The following is a 21,371-nucleotide window of genomic DNA, read 5'->3' on the forward strand; positions in this document are numbered from 1 at the left end:
AATTCCTTTGAAACAGTTCAAAATTTGATGTAGGACTAGTCGACTTTTGCGATCACTGAAAGACCTAGGAGACCATTAGGCGCCCACTGGGTGACTGCTTAGCTATTACTAAGTATTAGAGATATGTCAGTTCTCTTTGTCGCCCATTGCCAACTGTCTCTCCTATGTGTAAAGGGCATATAAAGGTCGAAAGGCGCATGTAGGTGTTCAATTTTTTATTCCAAAGATAGGGTTATAGCAGATGTTTCATTCTCAAATGACCGCGAATTTTTCTTACAAATTCAAGATTTTTCAAGTACATTTTTGTACATGTCAGGCATGCAGTCAGTTTTTTTAATCAAAATCCTCTTTCCCCCCATGGGACCTTTTCTTGGGTACCCTGTAGTGATGTTCTGGAAAGTATCTGTCATAGAAACATGCACTCAAGTATATGTGGAATTTTGCGGTCCCGTGCCATTTCTCTCTGCGCAAAGCTCAGCTATCCTGCGCTGATTCTAATGACGAGTACAGTCCGCGGGAAGCTCTACGAAGACTGTCACCATTGTCGTGCGACAATCAAGAGAAGCTCCATGAAGGAATGTTTTTGTCGATTTACTAAAATAGGCAAATCAACCGAAACAGGTACATTAGCCAATGGGAGCGAGGGTGCCCTTGACTGCACATAGACACGTCTTCAATTTAGCTTGTCCAAATTTTGCATTAAAAGATTTTGACGGAAACATTCGAGGAATAAGCGGTATAAACCTGTGTGGGAACACTTCCTTTCCCATATGACACATACTAGACAAAAATTCCATCACAACTTTTGTGTTTGGTACCATTTTTAATCACTTGAAGTAAGCAGATCTAGAGACCCTGAGATGTCACCTGCCCACACAAGTTATTCCGCAACAAATTGCGTTCAAAATGTTTCAGTTCTTACTGGCAAACGAAGCAGCCGTACTAAATTTTAAAGCCGACAAGACTGGGTATCGATCAATATACAGTATTGCACAGAAGTGCATATACATTGTGTATAGGTCTGTATACAGCATAAGAAGTAGTTTATACAAACTCTTCCGTACACAACTTAAAGAAAAAATTTTCTCTCTCGTTTCTGTCTTAGAGAATTCTTTCCTACAGTTTGTCAAGGTACTTATCAAGCGGAGGGATGCCTTCCTTCAGACCCTTGCGTTTGCGTATGTCGCGCACGACGATTCCTGGCTTGGTTTCCTCGTCGGTGGGGTCTCCTGAGAGGACTTTCCAGTGATCAAAGACGCACTGTGGGAAGGCCTTTCCTCCCGTTTTGGAACGTAGATCTGCTGTGAATCCTGAGGATATGAGGAGAGACACAAATTAGTCCAATCTGTGGCCCTGCTGATTTCATTACATGGATGGCATCTCTGGGAACCCCAAAAGTGATGCGAGCGTGCGAATAAAGAAAAAGTTAGCTAAAAGAAAAAGGTTTGCCCTCGTTATGAAATCTATGTGGTCAGGACCTAGCTAGGAAGAATGAACAAAACTTAACACACATGGTATGGAATACCGAAATAAAGATACTTCATTTACGCTCTTTCAAAACTTCTGAATCGACTTTGGCATTGATTTGATCTGATTAATTCATTTTTCTGGCTGTAAAGACGTACAGACAGGGCTGATACGTTCGGGGTTTCTACGACATAAGTATCCATTTTCCGATATTTTCTTGTGCAATTTACAGCATATTTCTTATTCTATTTTGCAGCTGTTTTTACTCCACGAGTTGCTGGAAACATTGAAAAAAACCCTGGGAGTTCCAAACTTCTCTGACTACTTCGTCAGTCCAAGATCTGCCTACCATTCCAATTTGGTGACCACCCCAATGTTCCGCTACAGTACCATTACAGGCCGCTGGGGGTGATGCGCCTAAAGGCAGTTTATCGGTCATGCGAAAAATACACTTACCAAAGGACTCGTTAACCGGCAGGTAAGCCTTGACCACGACCGTAGGTGTGCCGATAATTTGGTTCTCCTCATATACGTGGCCTCTCCTCTGGTTCAGGCATCCATAGATGCCTCCTGTCGAGTCTTGAGGGCACTGCAGAAGACGGCATCATCCAAATACACACATCAATCAACTACAATTAGACTTTTCCGGTCAACCAGTAGAAACAGAGGAGTTGCACATGGAAGCTGGATATAGCAGTCAAAACTACCCAAGAAGACCGACACAATATGGACACTGCAAATATTATCCAAAGGACCACCAAATAGTGGTCTTATTGTCCTTATGTAGAGTTGGTCATTTGAACAGGTTCCATTGTATGCTCTTTATGATATTAACAGAAGTACATTTGTAGCGACCGATCAAATAGATAACAGAGCAGTCAACACAATTTTAGCAGCTCATCACTGGTGTACAGCAACTAAGATTTTTGCTACAGTGCGTTTGCATGTAACATCTCTTGAAGGTTGAACTTATCAAGAGCCAGACCTATAAATTTGCATATGTAAAACTAGTTATTTAATCACATATATTACAAACTTACCTGGCAACTTCCAGCATAGCGAACAATACTGGTATCATAGTGACATTAGAGTCATTTTCAACTGTACTAGTGGTGCCTGAAGCATTTTGACTGACATTGGACCTTGTTTCTCAGAAACTTGTAACCAAGCAAGTACATGTCTTCAATTTTAATAAGATATTTTCCCCAGGTAAGGCCATTGTGATGTCTCTTTTTTTTTAGGAAATGTATGGAATACCTTTTCCCAAGGAAGATAGGGCTTTAGTTTAAGCCAGTTACACATAGCCGAATATGGCCACCCAACCTTCCCCTAATCATGCATGGTTGGGAGTGGTACGAGAGCTAGGTTGGCTGGTGTTTGCCGGGGTCAGTTAGTCTTTGGCTGCGCCAGCTGAATGTTTTGAAATTTGGGAAACGTCCAGTTGTAGGCGGGAGGTCTGGAATGGATTGGCAATGTAACATCTTCAGGTAGTGCTGCGTACCTAAACGTAACATCAGGTACAGGTATCAGTACCTAGGTTTAGATACAGGTCCGGACCTGTACCTGAACAACATGTGTTCTTCTGAACTTCTTCAATAATGTCAGTGTCTTTATTCAAAGAAAATAACTAGGTTTCCTACCGCCAAACTCCCTTAGCCTTGCTTTCAAAACTCCCGGCCTACCTGAATGATCTGTTGCATATTAGTTACGCTGTTCCAAGGTGTCACTTTTGGTGTTGTATGACTATGAGGCCAGTCACAAAATAAGCACATACTTGGTGTTAACTTATATCGGTACAGTACCCGTACTTCATGATCCGGTACTTTGAAACTGTACCTGATCAGTTTTTACGGTACATTACCGGTACAAATTACCGGTATGCAGCACTATGTTCAGGCCAAACCAGTGGTAGTCAGGGTGTGCTTGGGCATCAGAAAACTGGTCAGACTGCTCCGGACCTACCGCCAACTAGTATATGCAACTGGGACTTTGGTGTAGAAATTAAGAACAACCACCTTGCAACTGCTAGGAGGTCACTTCATCAAGCAGCATATACTTACCCAAATGGTGCCTTCCACACCTGAAGGGTCTTAGGAACCTTGTAAGAAGTGACCAACCAAGAAATGTACTAGAAAACCGAAATGATAGGAGAGAAAAGACTGAGTTCCAATGTCTGCCTGCACAGGTTCATGATAAAACGGGCCTGGCACTGTGGTCAGTAGACTCCTTCACGATCACACAAGCAAGCAGACTACAAGTTACTAACAGGAACATCTTCAGAACATTTGATGGAACAGAAAAGTAGCTGGTGCAGCACAGATAATTTCAAATATTCCAGATAAAAAATATGTGGAACCCTGTGACTGGGGAGTGAAAATAAATAATAGAAAAGCTAGAAATAAGCTTGATCAGAAGCCACAGGACGTCCAAAGAAAAGACCAAACGCAGTAGGAAGCTCTTGGCACCAATTGACAGGAACACAGATAGGAACTAAGTAATTACCATAAGTAATAGAACGGCTGTGACTGTATCAGTTTGTAAGTACATGTAAAAAACAAAACACATAAAAAAATGACATGATACAAATGTCATGATCACTCAGATACAAAAGGCTCAATGCCCAGTACTGCATACAGAAACAATTTGTAACAACAACCAGACAAGACAGGACACTGGTAGATTTTTATATCCTTTATTTCAGATGTTTCATAAGTTCTTTCTGAGCTATTTTTCAATCCTCGTCTCAGTCTCTGTACACCGCCTGCGCAGTCAACTGACCTTCTGGACATTCCCCGACCTGAACAAACTTGCAATAACATTTAGCTTTCCCCCCCCCCCTTAACTCCCAGCACATAGTTGGGTAGCTGTGTAGTCTCCTCACATGTGATACTCCTCTATACAGATGTTGTATTCTCTGTACTACATGTTATGTTAAGGGCAGTGTTGGCTTTCAAGCCCTCTAAGTTGGAAGCCAGATGGTCTGAAATCCACTACATACTTCCAAGAAAAGGGACAAAATTTTGTGGCATGGTAGTGGTAACAAATTATACAGACCTTTACTATCTCCAATACATAACTTAAAATTACATTTCTTTTCTCTGCTGTAGAGAGAACACTTTGTTTGCTTCTTTGCTTTACATTTTGTCCAGGTACTTATCTAGAGGGGGAACGCCTTCACTCAAGCCCTTGCGTTTGCGGGTGTCAAAGACGACCTGGAAGGGCTTGCTGCCCTCTTCGTAGGGGTCGCCAGGAAGGATTTGCCAGTGATCGAAGACGCACTGTGGGAACGCCTGGCCTCCCGTGTTGGAACGTAGATCTGCGGTGAAACCTGAGCAAAAGAAAGCGATGACAGAAATTAGCCAAACCCATTTTACAAGGAAGATACAACAACACTCAAATACACAAAAAGTACCAACATTCTATCTTTGCTGCAATCTGAACAAAGCCTTCAAGTGATATCAAATTCCTTCATTTAGAGGTCACTTGTTTTACAGGTTGCAAGAACAAGAACATTTCTCAGGTTATTACATACACATGTACATGCACCCCCCTCCCCCACACACTGCATGACACTTTTGCTTTTTCCTCATACCAGACACTAGGACAGCCTGAAAATTGATTGATATGCAAAGCTACCAGGTAATTGTTAATCCAAAGAGCCCAAATAAAAAAAGCCTGCTGCCACACCCCTAATTTTTGGATGCATTGTGTATAAATCCTTGCTAAAAGCCTGCCCTACATGTACTTACCAAAGGACTCGTTGACAGGCAGGTACGCCTTGACGATGAACATAGGTGTGCCCAGGACTTGGGACTCCTCAAATACGTGGCCTCTTCTGCGGTTCAGCACACCGTAGATGCCTCCTACTGCAACCTCGGGGCACTGCAGAAGAAAGCGTCAACTCAGGTTAACTAAGCTCAAATTTCATACATCTGTTAGTGTTAGAGAAACCTTACCACCTCTTATACCTTACCACCTCCTTCTGAATAATGTGACGTTGCCCCTTGAATTCTTTTTCCCATTGACCCAAGTCACCATAGACACCAACTAATGGGAAATATTACCGGTTGGGCAATTCAGATTGCACATGGAGTCTCTCATGATGGGAATCGACTATGAAAATGTGGCTTGATTGATGGCAGCTGAAGTGTTACTGTGGTGCAGCAGGCGATGTTCCATTTCTTTATGACAAAGTTTTTCTACCGCTCATGATCAGTTGCAAAGGTGCTAGTCAAGGGACTGATGCTAGTGAGCAGCAAGCACAAATGAGGAGCTCTGAATGCAGATGACAGTAATATACATGTCACTTTGTAGCAATGCTTGGCTGGTATCCGGGTCCCCGCGCGTCAGTGTTACGTGTTCAATCGGGGAATATCCTGAAACCGACAATTGTCGGGGCTTGCATACAGAACATGCATGTGGAACCCGACAATTATCTGTGCCGCGCTACTAGGGTTAATAGGACGCAGTACTACAAACAGTTATTGTCATCATCTTATACAGATTACAGTTAAACCTGCCTAGGCGACCACCTTTTCAACGCGACCACCTGGCCATGGCGACCGCTTTTTCTCGGTCCCGAAAATTTTCCCCATAGGCACAAGCATTAAGCTGCCTGCCCAAGGCGACCACCCGTCCAACGCGACCGCGACCGCCACGAATTGGGACCGCACAGAGCACAATCCCTGCCCATGGCGGCCGCCTAATTTTCAAGCGTGTGCTGACATCGGATCATTTTGCTGTCGGATTTCACGGAAATGTTTTCAAGACTTTGAAGGACAAAAATAAGGACAAAAATACATGGAATAGCAATGTTATAGCATCGATTCCTCCATGAAGTGTTCTAATAAAACGTTCCCCCTATAAATATTGTAAAGACAAATGTTTGTGATGTTGTTGTGCCTATCGTAATCTTATAGTTATAGTTTACCGCAAACTCAATTTTCAAAACGAATACGTAATGCATGGCGTCAAAAAGTCAGATTTTGCTGAAACTACTATCTATTTCTTGTATTTTCAACAAAAATCTGTCTGTGTCTTACTAAATTCCGCCGAAAAATGACTTCGCGGCGGGCAAAACGTCGGGCGAGAAATGTTGTTCCTTGGTCCCGACGCCATCTTGGATTTTGGCGCGGCCCGGATTTGGCGTACCGCTGACCTTTCTAAAACACGTTGCTTTTGTGTATGAACATTTACGAATACTCTAGTTATTAATTAAAATTAATATTCTTATTTTCTTTTTATTTCCATGAATCTCACAAACCTTTATTGGACGGTGTGCGTTCTGCTGCACTGACTTACCTTTTCGATGCGGCGCGACGCGACGAAATCACACCGTTCCGTTTCATCTTTAGTTTTCAGGTCGAAAAGTTTTTGCTCCTTTTATCCAGCGGTCGGCGCCCCAAAAAAGGCTGGGGTCAGCAGGTGTTTTCTAGGGATTTGTCTTAGGCCTTAAAACTTCGATGATGTGCGTGTGTGTGAGTGTGTACTATTTAATGTAACGTATGAATGCGGGATGGTGCTGCGAGATCATCGAGGCAACCATTGTTTTGTAGTCAGAATTATTACGAAAATGTGTACACGATGTAGCGGTGTACAATTATTACGACGATAACAGAAGATGTAATTTTTGTAGGATCTTTCTGTCAATGAGAATTGAACCTGGTGGGGGTCATGTTGTCTTAATTCACATAATTTTCCATCCATTTACGTACTGTATTTGAAAACCTCGACCTGGAAACATGTGAGTGGAATCCTCTTCATGGCGACCACCTGTCCATCGCGACCGTTTTTGCTCGGTCCGCCGGGTGGTCGCCTTGGGCAGGTTTGACTGTATTTCATTTCCTGTACATAAGCACCAAAGGTACTTTCTGATGCACAAACACCAAGTGTGTTTAGGGAGTGTCTAGAGTTGACCGTACCTTTGTTTCTCTCCTGTATATTCCCATCCTAACAACTTTATAATGTTCAACAATAAACATTGACTTGCTGACTTATTTCATAAAGAACTTTTATCTTCAAACATCCAACCAACCTATACATGGAAAAAAAAAAACAGTGGCTGCTTCCAGAGCAGGTTGTTGGACTCACCTGGATCTCCACCTGGTAGATGGGTTCCAGGATCCTAGGCTTGGCCGTCAGCTGGCAGGCGTACAGACACCGCCTGGCTGTGGGGATGATCTGGCCGCCACCGCGATGGATGGCGTCGGCGTGGAGGGTCACGTCGTGGATGTCGAAGCGGACAGCGCGCATGTTCTCCTCGCACAGGACACCCTGGAAAAAGGAGATTATGGCATTTTTATGATATATTCGTTGCAATTAAGTTTGCAGTGATTTAATCACTCGGTAAGGAGAATATGAAGTGTTTGCGGCAATTTTTAAGGAAGCTATGGTGAGAATAATGTTCCTTACTTGACCGTATGGATGCCTGGGTAGGACAACCACGCTGGTCTTGCAAGGGTTTCTCTCCAACACATCGGGGAAGGGCAAGCAGCGATGGATCGACTCTGCAGCCCAGGGTGGTGTTGGTATGTGTGTGCAAAAACTTTGGTTCAGTTCAGTGAACCAGTGTTCTCTTTTTTTTTAAAAAGGTACTCAAAATCTAGTACTAGCCATGGTTACTGATGAGGTCGGCAAACAGAACTGGACTTTACTGGGCAATATTTGCCCGGGGAAAATCTGTAAAAAAAAAGTAACTAGAAAGGCAACATTTGCGAGCAAATATAGCATGTTTAGCCAGACTCTTCCCCATGCCAAAAATGGACTGTCCCAAAATGAAAATGTACCATTCTAAAACACCCCTATGTTTGAATGGATGATTCAAGAGTATACATTTTGGGTTGAAAATGACGAAAAATTGTTTATCATGATGTCAAAAATTGTTTTGAAGGGCAGTATGCCAAACATTTGAATGAGGGTCTGTGTAAATGACCAAGGCAGACACATGCCAAATTTCACATCATTTTGGTTTAATATATAGGAACTGGAGATGTGTATCTTTGTTAAAAAAAGAGTGAATAAAGCCATGTAAGCACATGTCCCAGGCATTCCCATACCACATTTGGTATGAATACATACAAGCACACCTGCGCCAGAAATGCAAGATAAATAGATAAACTCAATTGGCCAATCAGGCTGTTGCATTTTTTAATGCAGCGCTCCCATTGGCTATCACTTCCAACACTGTATGTGGTATTGAAAGTGACATAAGTGGCAAATATTGTCGAAAAAAGCCCCAAATAAATCATTTGAAAAGATGTATGCCAAAAATGGGAATGGGGTCCTTTAAATATTTGTTCAAGGCACATCTACAGCAAATTTCATATCATTCGATTGAAATACCAGGGCGCAGGAGGCCAACATGGTCTTTAAATAGCCTAAAAACCTTCAAAAAATCACTTTAATTTAGTTTAAAGGTTGATATCGAAAAAAATGAAAAAACGCCCGAGGGGATTTGTCTACACTTTCTTTGTGCCAAATTTCAGGTCATTTGGTCTAAAAATGACAGATGGATCGATTTGAAGATTTGACAGAAGAAACATGAGCAAAAACAATGTTGAGCCATACTAGGTATGGCTAAACATAAAAACATTCTATCAGGAGTATGATGCACAGTGCATCACAACTGGAAGCTTATGTTACAATGATATTCTAGGATTCACATTATTTAGCCCCTTTTGTGCCCAGTGGCACATCAGATCCACACTACAACACCCATATCTTCCTCCTCCCTCCTTACCTCCTTTGAGGCCCACTGGAAGCCAGCGATCACGCTGTCCTTGATCTCGTTCAGGTACTGGACTCCCTTGGTGCAGTCCACCAGCATGTTGGGGCCGTTGGTGTCGGGACCGAAGCACCAGATCTTACGGGCCTCAGTCACGTCCCAGCCGTACTCGTCCGCCAGCTTACGGGCGCGGGTCTTCACGTCGTCACGGGGGGTGATGTCTCCCCGGTCGATGTCCTCAGCAATGCCTTCAGTTGTCGGCCTACGCAAGAGGAGATGGTTAAGATTTGTTCTGGTTTCCCAAAATAATCTTGTACATGACAACCTCTACATAAGGACTAATGTGACCACTTTTTGGTGGTCCCTCGAGATACTCCATGGTAGAAAAAAACGGTTCACTTCAAGTTTGGAAAGTAAATCTATATGTAATGAGCCACAGATATCAGATCGGCGAGTGAAGATATTGCTTTCCTCATAATACCGAAGCATGTATTGGACATCCATTCATCATTTACTGTGGCTCAAACTGCTAGTGTGCAAAATTTATTAGACTACTTTTTTTTTGACACCTAAAACATTCCTCAGAAAACAAGGCTTGGAATCTAAGGTAACAAAAAAGAAAACTTTTGAGTAATATGAAAGAAGTGAAATAATGAATACTAGAAGGACAACTTTTGCAAACAATTGCCATGTCCAGGACAAAGGTACAAAAACCTCGGGTTCTGCTGCAGTACCAAGGTCAGCTGCCAGGGTCCCCAAAATGGTCCTTGACCTTTGTCTTCCCAAGACCTACCCACATACCAAATATCATTACAATTTAACAATGCATCCAGACCTTAAGTTATAATGGCCACAAATATCTGGAAACAGACACCCCCCCCAAACAATACCTTAAAATTTTCATGGAGGTTAATGGAGATAAGAAGCAATTCTGCTGTTCTTACTGGCACTTCATGAAGAGACGGTTGTGTTTGTTGGGTGACTTGGACAGACACGTGATCTCAGACATCTCCTCCACGGTCTCACGGTAGGAGACGACGGGGTCAGACTTCTTGATGGGGATTCCTGCGTGGTCTTCCTCCAGATCCTTCAGACAGATCTCCAGATGCAGCTCTCCCGCGCCGGCAACAATGTGCTCACCGCTCTCCTCAATGATACACTGTTGGAGAGTAATTAAATCATTGTAACCTCAGTTTACATCAATTTGTCGGGTTGCAGAGTTGGACAAGCGTCAAAAGGTTCACTTGTCCATTTACACAATAAAAATTAACTGACCTAAAACAACTTTTCACAGGCCTGAAATCTAAATGCCATGTTTTTTTGTAGACGAAACTATCACGAAGATGGCTTATGATGCGTGCATATTATCATCATTACCCAATATTTCGAAATCCAGGCTGGCTAACTATACGAGCTAGTGTCAGAACAATGAATGAATGAAGACCTTTATTGTATATTCATGTCCCGAGGGGCTAGATACAGGTCGTCTTACATAATCCTAACTAACATGTAAGTTACAAATACAGTGAAATATGTACAGTACATAGGTTACACATACATGGTAGACGAAAGTGATAAGCTAAGCTAATCCAGCAGAGTCAACTTCTTCTCGCTTCTTTGTGCATGTGTATATGTATGAACAGATCATGTTCTTATACAAGGGTTGTCTAGACACAAAAATATGAATTTATCAGTTGCGTTTAGATATTAAAAGTATTAATACATATATTTGAAAAGAACATTTCTTTCTTTATCGTCTACATGAAGTGCCGTTAATCTTAACTTACAATATTGGCAAAGTATGTTTTAGTAGCATGCAATGGCAAGTGAAGGACAAGCAGGGCTCAAAATTCTATTTCCTTCTTAAGTGTGATTCATAGCAGTCGGTATTCTTTTGAAAGATATGTTTTTCTAAATTAACTTTTTTTCGGAAATATGTAGAATTTCTAAGCAGATTGCAAGTAGGTGTATCGAGGCTTGTGTAAGTTATGGTGAGGATAATGTTCCTTGCTTGACCATATGGATGCCTGGGTAGGACTACCACGCTGGTCTTGCAAGGGTTTCTCTCCAACACATCGGGGAAGGGCAAGCAGCGATGGATCGACTCTGCATCCCAGGGTGGTGTTGGTATGTGTGTGCTAGGACTTTGGGGGTTCAAGGAATGTGTAAAAATCACCTCCCAACTTTCAAATAAACTGTTTACTGACTGTGTGCCAACTGATTCCAACTGCTGCCTTCTGTTTTAAACCCAGGGATTGTTAGGCTGTACAGGAGTTGACTCCTAGCACCAATGTCATCACTCTTGTTGATCAGAAAAGACAAAAGAAAAAGGGAGAAGGAATGTGGCCTAACCTGAACCATAGGATCAGACTTAGACAGACGCTTCAGGCCCTCCACCAGCTTGGGCAAATCAGACGGGTTCTTGGCTTCCACGGCAACACGCACGACGGGGCTGACACTGAACTTCATCACACGCAGGTTGTGGGCGCCTTCGAAGGTGGTCAGGGTGCCGGTCTTAACCAGGAACTGGTCAACTCCGACCAGACCCACGATGTTGCCGCAAGGCACATCCTCAATGGGCTCGATGTAACGACCCATCATAAGGATGGTCCTGGGAGAAAGGGAAAAGAAGAGATAAATAAAAGGAGGGAAAAACAATCATTAACACGCAAGCACCTCTACATGAGGACAACCTGAGTGACTACTTCTGGTGTTTCCTTGAGATACTCTAGTAAAAAAAAGGTCTCACTTTGAGATTGGAAAGTAAATCTATTAGTAATGAGCCACAGGTATCAGATCGGAGAGTGAAGATATTGTTTTCCTCATCATACCGAAGCATGAATTGGACATCCATTCATCATTTACTGTGGCTTAAGTCTTTCAGCCACTACTTTTTTGGAATACCTGAAAAGTTCCTCAGAAAACAAGGCAAATGCAGGATAGATTTCTCCTGTATTTTCTTGAAATGTTTTCTGGAAACATCCACGTGACAAAATCTGCTCAAAATGAATGTAATGTATAAAGTACACTGTTAACATGCTGTTTATTTAGTTTGCTTTCCTTATAAAAGTTATCTTTGCTGCCATGATCAGACTTATTGTGCCAGACATAAATGTAGTGTATAGTGGTGCGTACCTAAACCCGGACCTGTTCCAGACCTGTTCCTAATACCCCCATTCCACTTGGACGGCGCTCTCACCGCGCTCTCACGGCGACCTCATTTTGGCCAGATCGCCGTGAGAGCGCCGACAGCGCGGCGAGAGCGCCATTGAGAGCGCCGACAGCGCGGCGAGAGCGCCGACAGCGCGACGAGAGCGCCGTCACCTCGGCGATGGTTTTGAACATGCTCAAAACCTTCGCCGTGAGAGCGCCGAGGATGGCGATCCAAAAACGTGCGCCGAGAGAGCGCGGAGCGAGCGCGGTGAGCGCCGTGAGAGCGCCTCGAGAGCGCCGTGAGAGCGCCCAAGGTGGGATCAAAGGGCCGCAGCGAGCGCTCAAGGATCGCAGCAAGCGCTCTATGAGGATTGAATGGTCTTAACTGTAGTTCAAACAAATTTCATTCTTGAAGTGGTGTTTCTTGAATTTTTGGGAATTTTGTGGTCAAATCATAGTTTTGCTCGTGGGTAATACAAATTGACCAATACCTACAAGTACTTGCTTCCATTCAAATTAAATTCCCTCCAAGTTTTATTGTTAGTGGTTCAAAATGTGTTTAAAAATTCAGTGATTTACGTTTCTATTATAACGTACAATGATAAAATATATTTATTGCAAACAGTTTACATGACAGACAACGCAGACAACACAGACAAAACAAGTTGAACATACATATATTTCTTAAGACACACACTGAGCGACCGTGCAGCGACTAAAATTGAATCTGTTTTCCCCTTGATTTTATCATTCAAATATGATGCAAGAGGTAAAGGTAGGACTGAGAAGACAACATAGCACACAAAACGTAACAGAAATTCGTTCTTTATCTCTAGAATTCGTTGAGTGATCTGTGAAATCTTTAAAAAGTTGCTGACATTTGACATTTTGGTCGCGCTGAGAGCGCGCAAGGGTCGCCTTAGAGATTCCACTTGAGCACGTTTTCCAGGAGTTCGGCGCTCTCACGGCGATCTGTACCATTTTAGGTCGCGGTGAGAGCGCCGTCCAAGTGGAATGGGGGTCTAACCTTAAGGTTCAAGTCCAAAAAAACCTAAACATCTCTCGCTTTTACACTCCTTTTTGATTTAAACCATCCCAAAGCTTCCTTAGATCGTGAAATTTGCACTGGAAAAATAAGAAAACATTGCTGTTTTGTGTTTAAAACTGAACTTCTGCATGAATTACTGACTGTATATAATTCCGCACATCATAGTTTTCAAATTGCACGTAAAATATATGCCAATATACAATTTTACATGAAACAGGAAAAAATATTCGTAGCCCACATATTCCATTGGTTCAAGTCTGGACTTTCAAGTCCGAACCTGAACCCTAATCTCTGGACTCGAGTCTGAACCTAAACCTAAACTCAGGTTTAGGTACGCACCACTAGTAGTGTATGATGTCCACTTGCAATCAACTGCTAGTACAAATCCTAGAAAATGAATGTCTCCTTTCAAGACCATTTTAATGCAAGGTTTGACCCTTACAAACTTTCACAAGTAAAGCTATCCCATCGACTTGGTCTGAAGAGATGGGTTTATTTGTTAGTCTCACAAACTCACTGTTCAGGGCTTTATGTTTCCCCTCTGGGAACATGACCAGTGCAGTTCAAGTGTTCATTTTCTCACCTCTGGATGGGCTTGACATACAGATCTTCCTTCTTCCCGGGGATGAAGTTGGGTCCCATGATGCGCACCTTCTGTCCGGTCCCCACCGTGCCAGAGAAGACACGTCCGAAGGCGTAGAAACGGCCCTTGTCCGTGGTGGGCACCATCTTGGACACGTACATCATGAGCGGGCCATCGGCATTGCAGTTCTTGATGCCTGTTGGACAAGAAAAACAGTGATTTGTTGGGATAGAGTCAGAGGGCCAAGTGTATGCTTTTAGTTAAGAATTTCAGGGAGCGACTACGGTAAGACCTAAGGTTTCCAACACACTGTTTATTATATTCTTTCTTTCTTCTTCTGCCAAAAACCAAGAAGATGTGGGTGGTAGCTCTACTAATGGCATTGCAGAAAGTTATATGTTCCTTATATTACATGGTGCGGATGTTATATTTGAGATGTTCGTACCTTTAGAAAAGGTAAATACACCTGGCTATAAATTATGCCAATAAGGACCTCATTGCACAATTTATGCATTAACTTGTATTTCCCTTACCGTGAAAACTGCGGATGTCATATTTGAGATGTAGGTACCTTTAGGAAAGGTGAATACACCTGAACATAAATTATGCTTTAGAGGACCTTATTTTTATAACTTGTGCATAACCTTGTAATTTACTTACCGCAAAAGCTATGGATGTCATCTTTGAGATGTTGGTACCATAAGGAACATCATTTGCATAATTCATGCAGAAACTTCATAATTCCCTTACAGTAAATGCTAAGGATGTCACATTTGAGGTTTATGTTATGGGAGGGGAATTTCCTATATTTTCTCGAAAATGTTGCCTTTCTAGTTTCTTGATGTCTTCTTGCTGAAAACTTATTTCAAAAATGTTTGACAACCAAGAAAATAAATTGTAATGATATACACAACTGTTGTGGGTTGCACATCAAGCTTGGAATACTATAGTGAGAACTTGAAGTTGGGAAAGTCAATTTATAAGGAATGAGCCACAGGTATCAGATCGGCGAGTGAAGATATTGCTTTCCTCATCATACCGAAGCATGTATTGGACATCCATTCATCACTTAACTGTGGCTCAAACTTGCACACTAGCTACACTATCAGCTATCATACAATTCACAAGCTTATGTGAAGAAGAAAGTAACATGACCAAAATATGTCTGCATGCTTAAGACAACTCCAGCATTCACTGAGCATTACATATTGTCCTCATCCTTTCTTTAATACCTCTCTGTGGCACACCTGCAAAACTAAATATCCAACTTCATCATCTGATTTCCGTAATATAATATGCATGCTAAAGACCATCTGTCATCAGTGGTCTCGATGAGGACTACCTACCGAGAGCAGCCTCGTCGTCATGAGGTCCCTCGTACAGCAGTTCCATACGGTACCTCTGTGCCGTGACGGGGGAGGGGAGATGGGTACAGATCATCTGAAGCAGCGCTTCTCCGGCCGGCAGCCACTTCCGCATGGCCACCTTCAGCAGGGGCTTGCCTTCCAGACCCTTCTCGTCGCTCGTCAGTTTCACCTCCAGTTTTTCCAGAAGCTTGGTGGTTTCATCGTTCTTGAAGTTCATGATGGCATCAAAGACCTAAGGAGTAAAGGGTGACAAAAAAAGGGAAACATTTTTGAGCTGTGACAGAGGTGGGTTAGAAACTTCATGCATTACTGTACATGCATGGTTTTTATTTAGAGGTAGGGATAAAACGGAGTGTTCGCAGTGGTTTTAACTTCGTGTTTAAATCAATAGTACTATTAGTAGCGCTACAGTAATAGGTGGGCAAAAATACCATTTCTGCCTCAACAGTAATATGTTAAGCTTTTATACATTCTTTATGTGCCTGCTTATGTTGCATATTTTTACATCATGTACCCACTTCAGTCATAAATATCAGTGTGTTTCTATAATTCATCATCAGATACTGTCCTTTTATTCTGTCACAATAGCCTGATTCAAACAATTTATGAAAACAAGTCGACATGTTCACAACCTTGTAGATGGGGTCCAGGATGAATTTGTTGAAGCCACGCACAAAGTCCTCTCCTTGAGTCTTAGACCACTTCTTGCCGTTGAAGAATTGGTCACCCCACAGACGCTTCATCATCTTTGGGAGTTCGATCTTGAACTTGTTAGAGTACAGCTCTCCAAACTGCTTCAGGGTGAAGGCCCAGCCGTGAAGACCAGATCCAAACCCAACAGTTCCCTTCTCTGGGCTCACCTGGAAAGGATGCACACAAAAATGGTCATCTCTTGCATACATTGACCAACTGCGCTGGTCTTCTTTCTTAAATAGCTAAGTTGTTAACTATGAGCAAATTTCTGATGTACATATCTTTAAATGCATAATTTCTAGAGTAGAAAACCTTCTGCACTATAGTTATACTTATTGGTATCAAATTCAGAATACTTACTTTCGGCTAGTTACCATATTACATGTTTTTCATGCAATTACAAAATTCCTACAAGTTGACTGCTGTTCGTGGTTTCTTAACCCAATTAAATCTCTACTTTGACTTGTCTCTGTTGCTTTTATACTGTACTTTAAGTGATATGAATTACAAAGAAAGAATGAACACAATACATGTTTTCTGACTGTTGATGTCATTGTTTCAATGACAAACACTAGATAATGAAATACAATAAAACTTACCATGATGTTACCCATGGGGCCATCTTCATCAGCATAGGTGGCGACGATGACGTTGACGTTTTCGACGGTGCGAGAGAAGTTCTGGTACAGGTCCTCCATGTCCAGCTGAAGTTCCAGCAGGGCGCGGTCCATCTTGTTCATGAAGAGCACAGGCTTGATCCGTTCGCTGATGGCCTGGCGCAGCACGGTCTCTGTCTGCACGCACACACCTGAAGTAACACAGGGAGAAGTGGCTTATAGTAGTGGACAAGCTCTAGTCAACAGCAAAAATGGGAACAATGGCCATTATGCGGCTACAGTATCTTAAAGTGGCTTGTTGCATGAATGTGTAAGGTTGACTTCAGGTTGTCTACTACTCTTTGTCTACAGGGAGGGCTGGTTTGTGACTAAGGTAGTACTGTGTACCTCAACCCTGTACCTGATCTGTAAATTTGATCCGGTCCAGGTCCAGACCTAAACATTAAGAGTAACTGTAACTAAACAAATAAAACAAGTGCTTTTGCAAAAAGCTGCCATTTTCGCTCAATGAACATGATTATGTACACGTGGTTAGTTGAGGAGTATATTATAACGGGATGTGATATTCTTAATCCGTCACCCTAGCCCTTAATCCGTTAACATAAACTTAAATCCCACGGGATAACCCTTAATCCGTCACCCTCGCCCTTAATCCGTCATGAAAGCCTTTAATCCCTCAGCATTGCCTATGATATGTCACCATAGCCCTTAATCCGTCCCTTTAGCTCTTAATCCGTCACCTTCACCCTACATCCGTGGTTATAAACTTTAATCCGACAGCATAAATCTTAATCCATCACCAGAGACCCTAATTCGTTACCCTTTCACTTAATGCGTCCACCTTACCCTTAATCCATCACCATGACCTTTAATCCGTCAATATAACCCTTAATCTGTCAACATAGCTCTTAATCCATCAGCCTTGCACTTGATCCGTCAGCATATCCATTAATCCATCACCACAGCCCCTAATCCGTTGCCCTTTCCCTTAATCTGTCATTATAACCCTTAATCTCAATCACCCTAGCCCTTAATTCTTATTATAACGTATAGTACACCTTTGGAAAATGAAGGCAGAAATGACATACATGAGGTATAAATGACATGGCACGGGTCCAAATTATGGTTGTACATTTACCAAGCAACCAACCAACCAATCAACCATACGTAGAAGCATCCGTTGAATAGTGTTTTCCGTTATAATGAACAATAAAAAAAATTGAGGCATGGATTGGATCTAAGATCATAATATAAAGACGTTGTATACTTTAGACGGATGTTTGAAAAGAAAAAAAACCTTCCCTTGACGGGTTCGATCCGAGGATCTTCGAGTCCACACGTCACGACCTTCCACGATGAGCTAGTGGTACATGCCATACTAGAGCACTACTTTAAAGGTATATATTGGTAAAACCTCTATGCATGGTAAAATTTTTTGTCATTTACTTGACAAAACTAGTTTCTTCTTGTTCAGTTTTGTGGTATAGATGTAATATGGCCATGTATAAAAACATGGATGTAATGTACTACCTTCCAAGATCCATGGATCGCATGTAATTTTCGATGGGATACTGTATCACAACTCTATCAAAAGCGACACCTTACGATTTTATTACGTAGTACATGGCTGCAGGGTTAATCAAGATCGTACCATGGTCGGTCGGTTTACGCACCCATCATGGCATCATATGATCCCGTCTCAATATCCATTTTCGCGACATCGCGAAAATGGAAAAAACTAGTGGAGGCCATCTTTCAAGACTAAAGACATGATAATCCCTTGCCAGAGATGCGATTTTGACAATCTTGTGCATACAAGCAAGTGCTTGTTTTAATGTTGTCTTCTTACAAAAAGTTTGAGAACCAAGGGAATAAAACTGGTATGGCCATATAAATGGCTTGCTTTGAGTTTGGAAAGTCAACCAACGAGGAATGAGCCACAGGCATCAGATCGGCGAGTGAAGATATTGCTTTCCTCATCATACCGGAGCATGAATTGGACATCCATTCATCATTCACTGTGGCTCAAACTTGAAGCCTGCAAAATTGACAGGCAAGCCTCCCTCACTGACATGTAAATCCTTATTCAAAGATGATGAATTACCACGAAAGAAGAAGGCAATTGACAGAATGGATAGCTTATATATAATTGACCAAATTTATCTCAGTACCTAAAATTGTGTACCTGTACCTGAAAGTGTCAGCATTGCCCATAAAAGAAAATTGGCAAAGAGGGCTAGTCTTGGTGGTAAAAAAAAAAGGACAACAAAATGCCAGAACTTGGAAAGATTGTTCAACTTCAAGCACGCCACATTGAATGTTGAAGACTTTTTAACACACATTACGAGAATTCAAATAAAAAAATTCGGGTCCAGTAAGAAATACCTACCACTGACGCAGTCGACAACCACGAGAGCACCGTCGGTTACACGGAGAGCAGCAGTCACCTCGGAGGAGAAATCCACGTGGCCGGGAGAGTCGATCAGGTTGATGAGGAAACCCCTTTCGGTGTCGCTCTCCTTGCCTTCCTTTGGCACAAATGCCATGTCCTTCTGGTCCAGCTCGTAGAAAAGGGAGATAGCACTGGAAACGGAGCAAAGCAAAAGTGTTTGTTATAGCCTCAGGCATTACAGCCTGCCAAAATCATGAGCTCTGTACTGGCAGGACTCATCAGGGGGCCTCAATTAGCCCCTGGCAGTGAGAGATGTGTAACACAGGCTCCTGGCACTCACACAGACCAAACCGGCCAGGTCTGCAGTTCTTGTGCAGGTTGCTAGGGGTAAGCATGCATACAGTCAATCCTGCCTAGGCGACCACCTCTTCAACTACTTGAAAAAACTCATGCTTCACCTCAATTGAAGACAACTGCTTTACCTACTTTAGAATATCAAGAACAGTATATCCTTACGTTGACTTGATGGTGATGCAACGTTCCTGTTCGTCCTTGCGGGTGTCGGTGAACCGTGTCTCGCCGGCCTTCTGTGAGGCGATGATACCGGCCTTGCTGACCAGTGAGTCGGTCAGCGTGGACTTGCCGTGGTCCACATGAGCGATCACTGACATGTTCCGGATGTTCTTCTTCTTGTCCATGACATTACGGATCTCGTCTACTGTGAAGTTCACCTGGAAACAAAAGAACCATGAACTTGAGAACACAATTTCAGGTTTCAAAAGGGAGCAGTCCTACCGTCTCCAGCTTTGAATTTTCTTTCTGCCCCACTCGTTGTTTGAGAGACCAAGTTGTTAATTTCTTTGTTGTCAAATCTGTTTCTTTTCTATTACTTCCAGCTTGCAAAACTACATTTTCATAAATTTCATGTCATGAAGCTAAGTTGTTTTGGACCAATGGAGTTAATGTTTTTCCGTCCCAAGAAACTTTCTGTCCTGGGACAGACCTTGGAGTTGGAGACAGTCTTAAATAGAGTAACTGGGAGAAAGCATCCAGTATTTTGTAAGTTTCAAATCAAACAGATGGCTAATTAGTAACAGTAGTAATATATATTTTAGTACTTATCTTTTAATTTCACTACAATTACAACATATCCTCTTTATAGGCAAGGTGTGACCCTCATGAAGTCTTGTTTCCAATAATGTGTGAATGAAAAAATCATAACTGGAAGAGACCTAAACTCAAATATAGCAGAATGGAGTATTTCTGACCTGACAAATAAGACTAAGGTACAGTAGCTCTTCACACCAGGGGGACAGTCAATTGCTAACCTTTCTGGCTCTGATCATGCATATTGGATCCTTAGTGTCATCGCTTCAAATCAGCTGTTTGCTTAATTGTTTACTGAAGGAATGTTGCATAATGCCAGGGCAAAGTTCAACAATGACTTTTAAATTAATCAGCAGCTGTGCTTTCTGGGGACATAAATATAGTAGCGTCGGAACGAATTCTGATATGTGGACCCAATATTTGGCAAAATGTGGTGGTGAATAATCATTATATAACGCAACACAATTTTGCCAAATATTCCGCACTTGGCCGTACAATAATGCATGGTGTTTCGTTGTAGTTTTGCTGTCTACGTCCAAATTAAAATCAAATACAAGTCGAACTGCTTGGTTGGATAACTTGTTAGTTTCTTGTGTTCTCACAGTTTTGTGGAACCAAAGTATCGTTTTCCTCAAAAAGCTACACAACTGCGCACTTTTTCGTTTTCGCCCCCCTCCCCACACTTGGTGCGCCATATCCTGTAGGTTGCGCAATCATATGGTTGAAGTGTATGAATGAACAAACGGACCCAAAAGTACGAGAAATTTAGACTCAAAACGTGCGATCAAAAGTCTAATATCTAGACACTACGCGATAAAAGTCATTCTCTGAAAATTCTTCGGTTTCGTTGATAGTTCTAGTCAGAGAAACCTGTCGAAAACTCATCACGAAAAGTGCCAACGTGGGACCTTATCCATCCAAAAATGCCGGTTCGGTTCCGACACCCATACTTGGAAATTCGGCTAAAAACAGTCAAATATCCGCAAAACGTGAAACATTTTGTGCTCTGTGGATGCGACAGTGTATGTTGTACACGATCTGAGTGAGATTTAGGAAGGATGAAGCTTACCATGTTGGATTTTGGTGCGATGTACTTCCTCCGATGAAAAAGTACTACCACTACAGCGGTGACTGCAGGGGAAAAGGGCCTACGTCAGACTGGCGTGACGTCATCAGGGCTAATGCGGCACCCCCTGCGAAGGTATTGCGACATCGATGACG

General features: G+C 42.4%; 1 protein-coding gene across 2 annotated transcripts; it reads right to left on the reverse strand.

Annotated features, from left to right (window-relative positions):
• Nucleotides 1–803: 803 nt before the first annotated feature.
• On the reverse strand, nt 804–21,342 carry LOC136427914 (elongation factor 2b-like). Of its 2 annotated transcripts, none has more exons than XM_066417140.1 (13): nt 21,220–21,342; nt 19,560–19,774; nt 19,041–19,234; nt 16,634–16,842; nt 15,974–16,201; nt 15,321–15,573; nt 13,975–14,170; nt 11,543–11,801; nt 10,135–10,349; nt 9,206–9,452; nt 7,558–7,740; nt 1,924–2,056; nt 804–1,310 (listed from the first exon to the last, which is right to left on the reverse strand). In XM_066417140.1, the coding sequence occupies exons 1-13, from the start codon at nt 21,220–21,222 to the stop codon at nt 1,117–1,119; spliced, it is 2,529 nt and encodes an 842-aa protein (XP_066273237.1). In that variant the 5' UTR covers nt 21,223–21,342; the 3' UTR covers nt 804–1,116. The 2 variants fall into 2 exon arrangements, with proteins under 2 accessions (XP_066273237.1, XP_066273236.1); XM_066417139.1 differs by lacking the exons at nt 804–1,310; nt 1,924–2,056 and adding exons at nt 4,146–4,795; nt 5,217–5,349 and having other exon boundaries at nt 21,220–21,340.
• Between the last annotated feature and the right edge of the window lie 29 nt (nt 21,343–21,371).

This window comes from Branchiostoma lanceolatum, chromosome 2 (genome assembly GCF_035083965.1).
Source record: "Branchiostoma lanceolatum isolate klBraLanc5 chromosome 2, klBraLanc5.hap2, whole genome shotgun sequence".
NCBI classification, from domain to species: domain Eukaryota; kingdom Metazoa; phylum Chordata; class Leptocardii; order Amphioxiformes; family Branchiostomatidae; genus Branchiostoma; species Branchiostoma lanceolatum.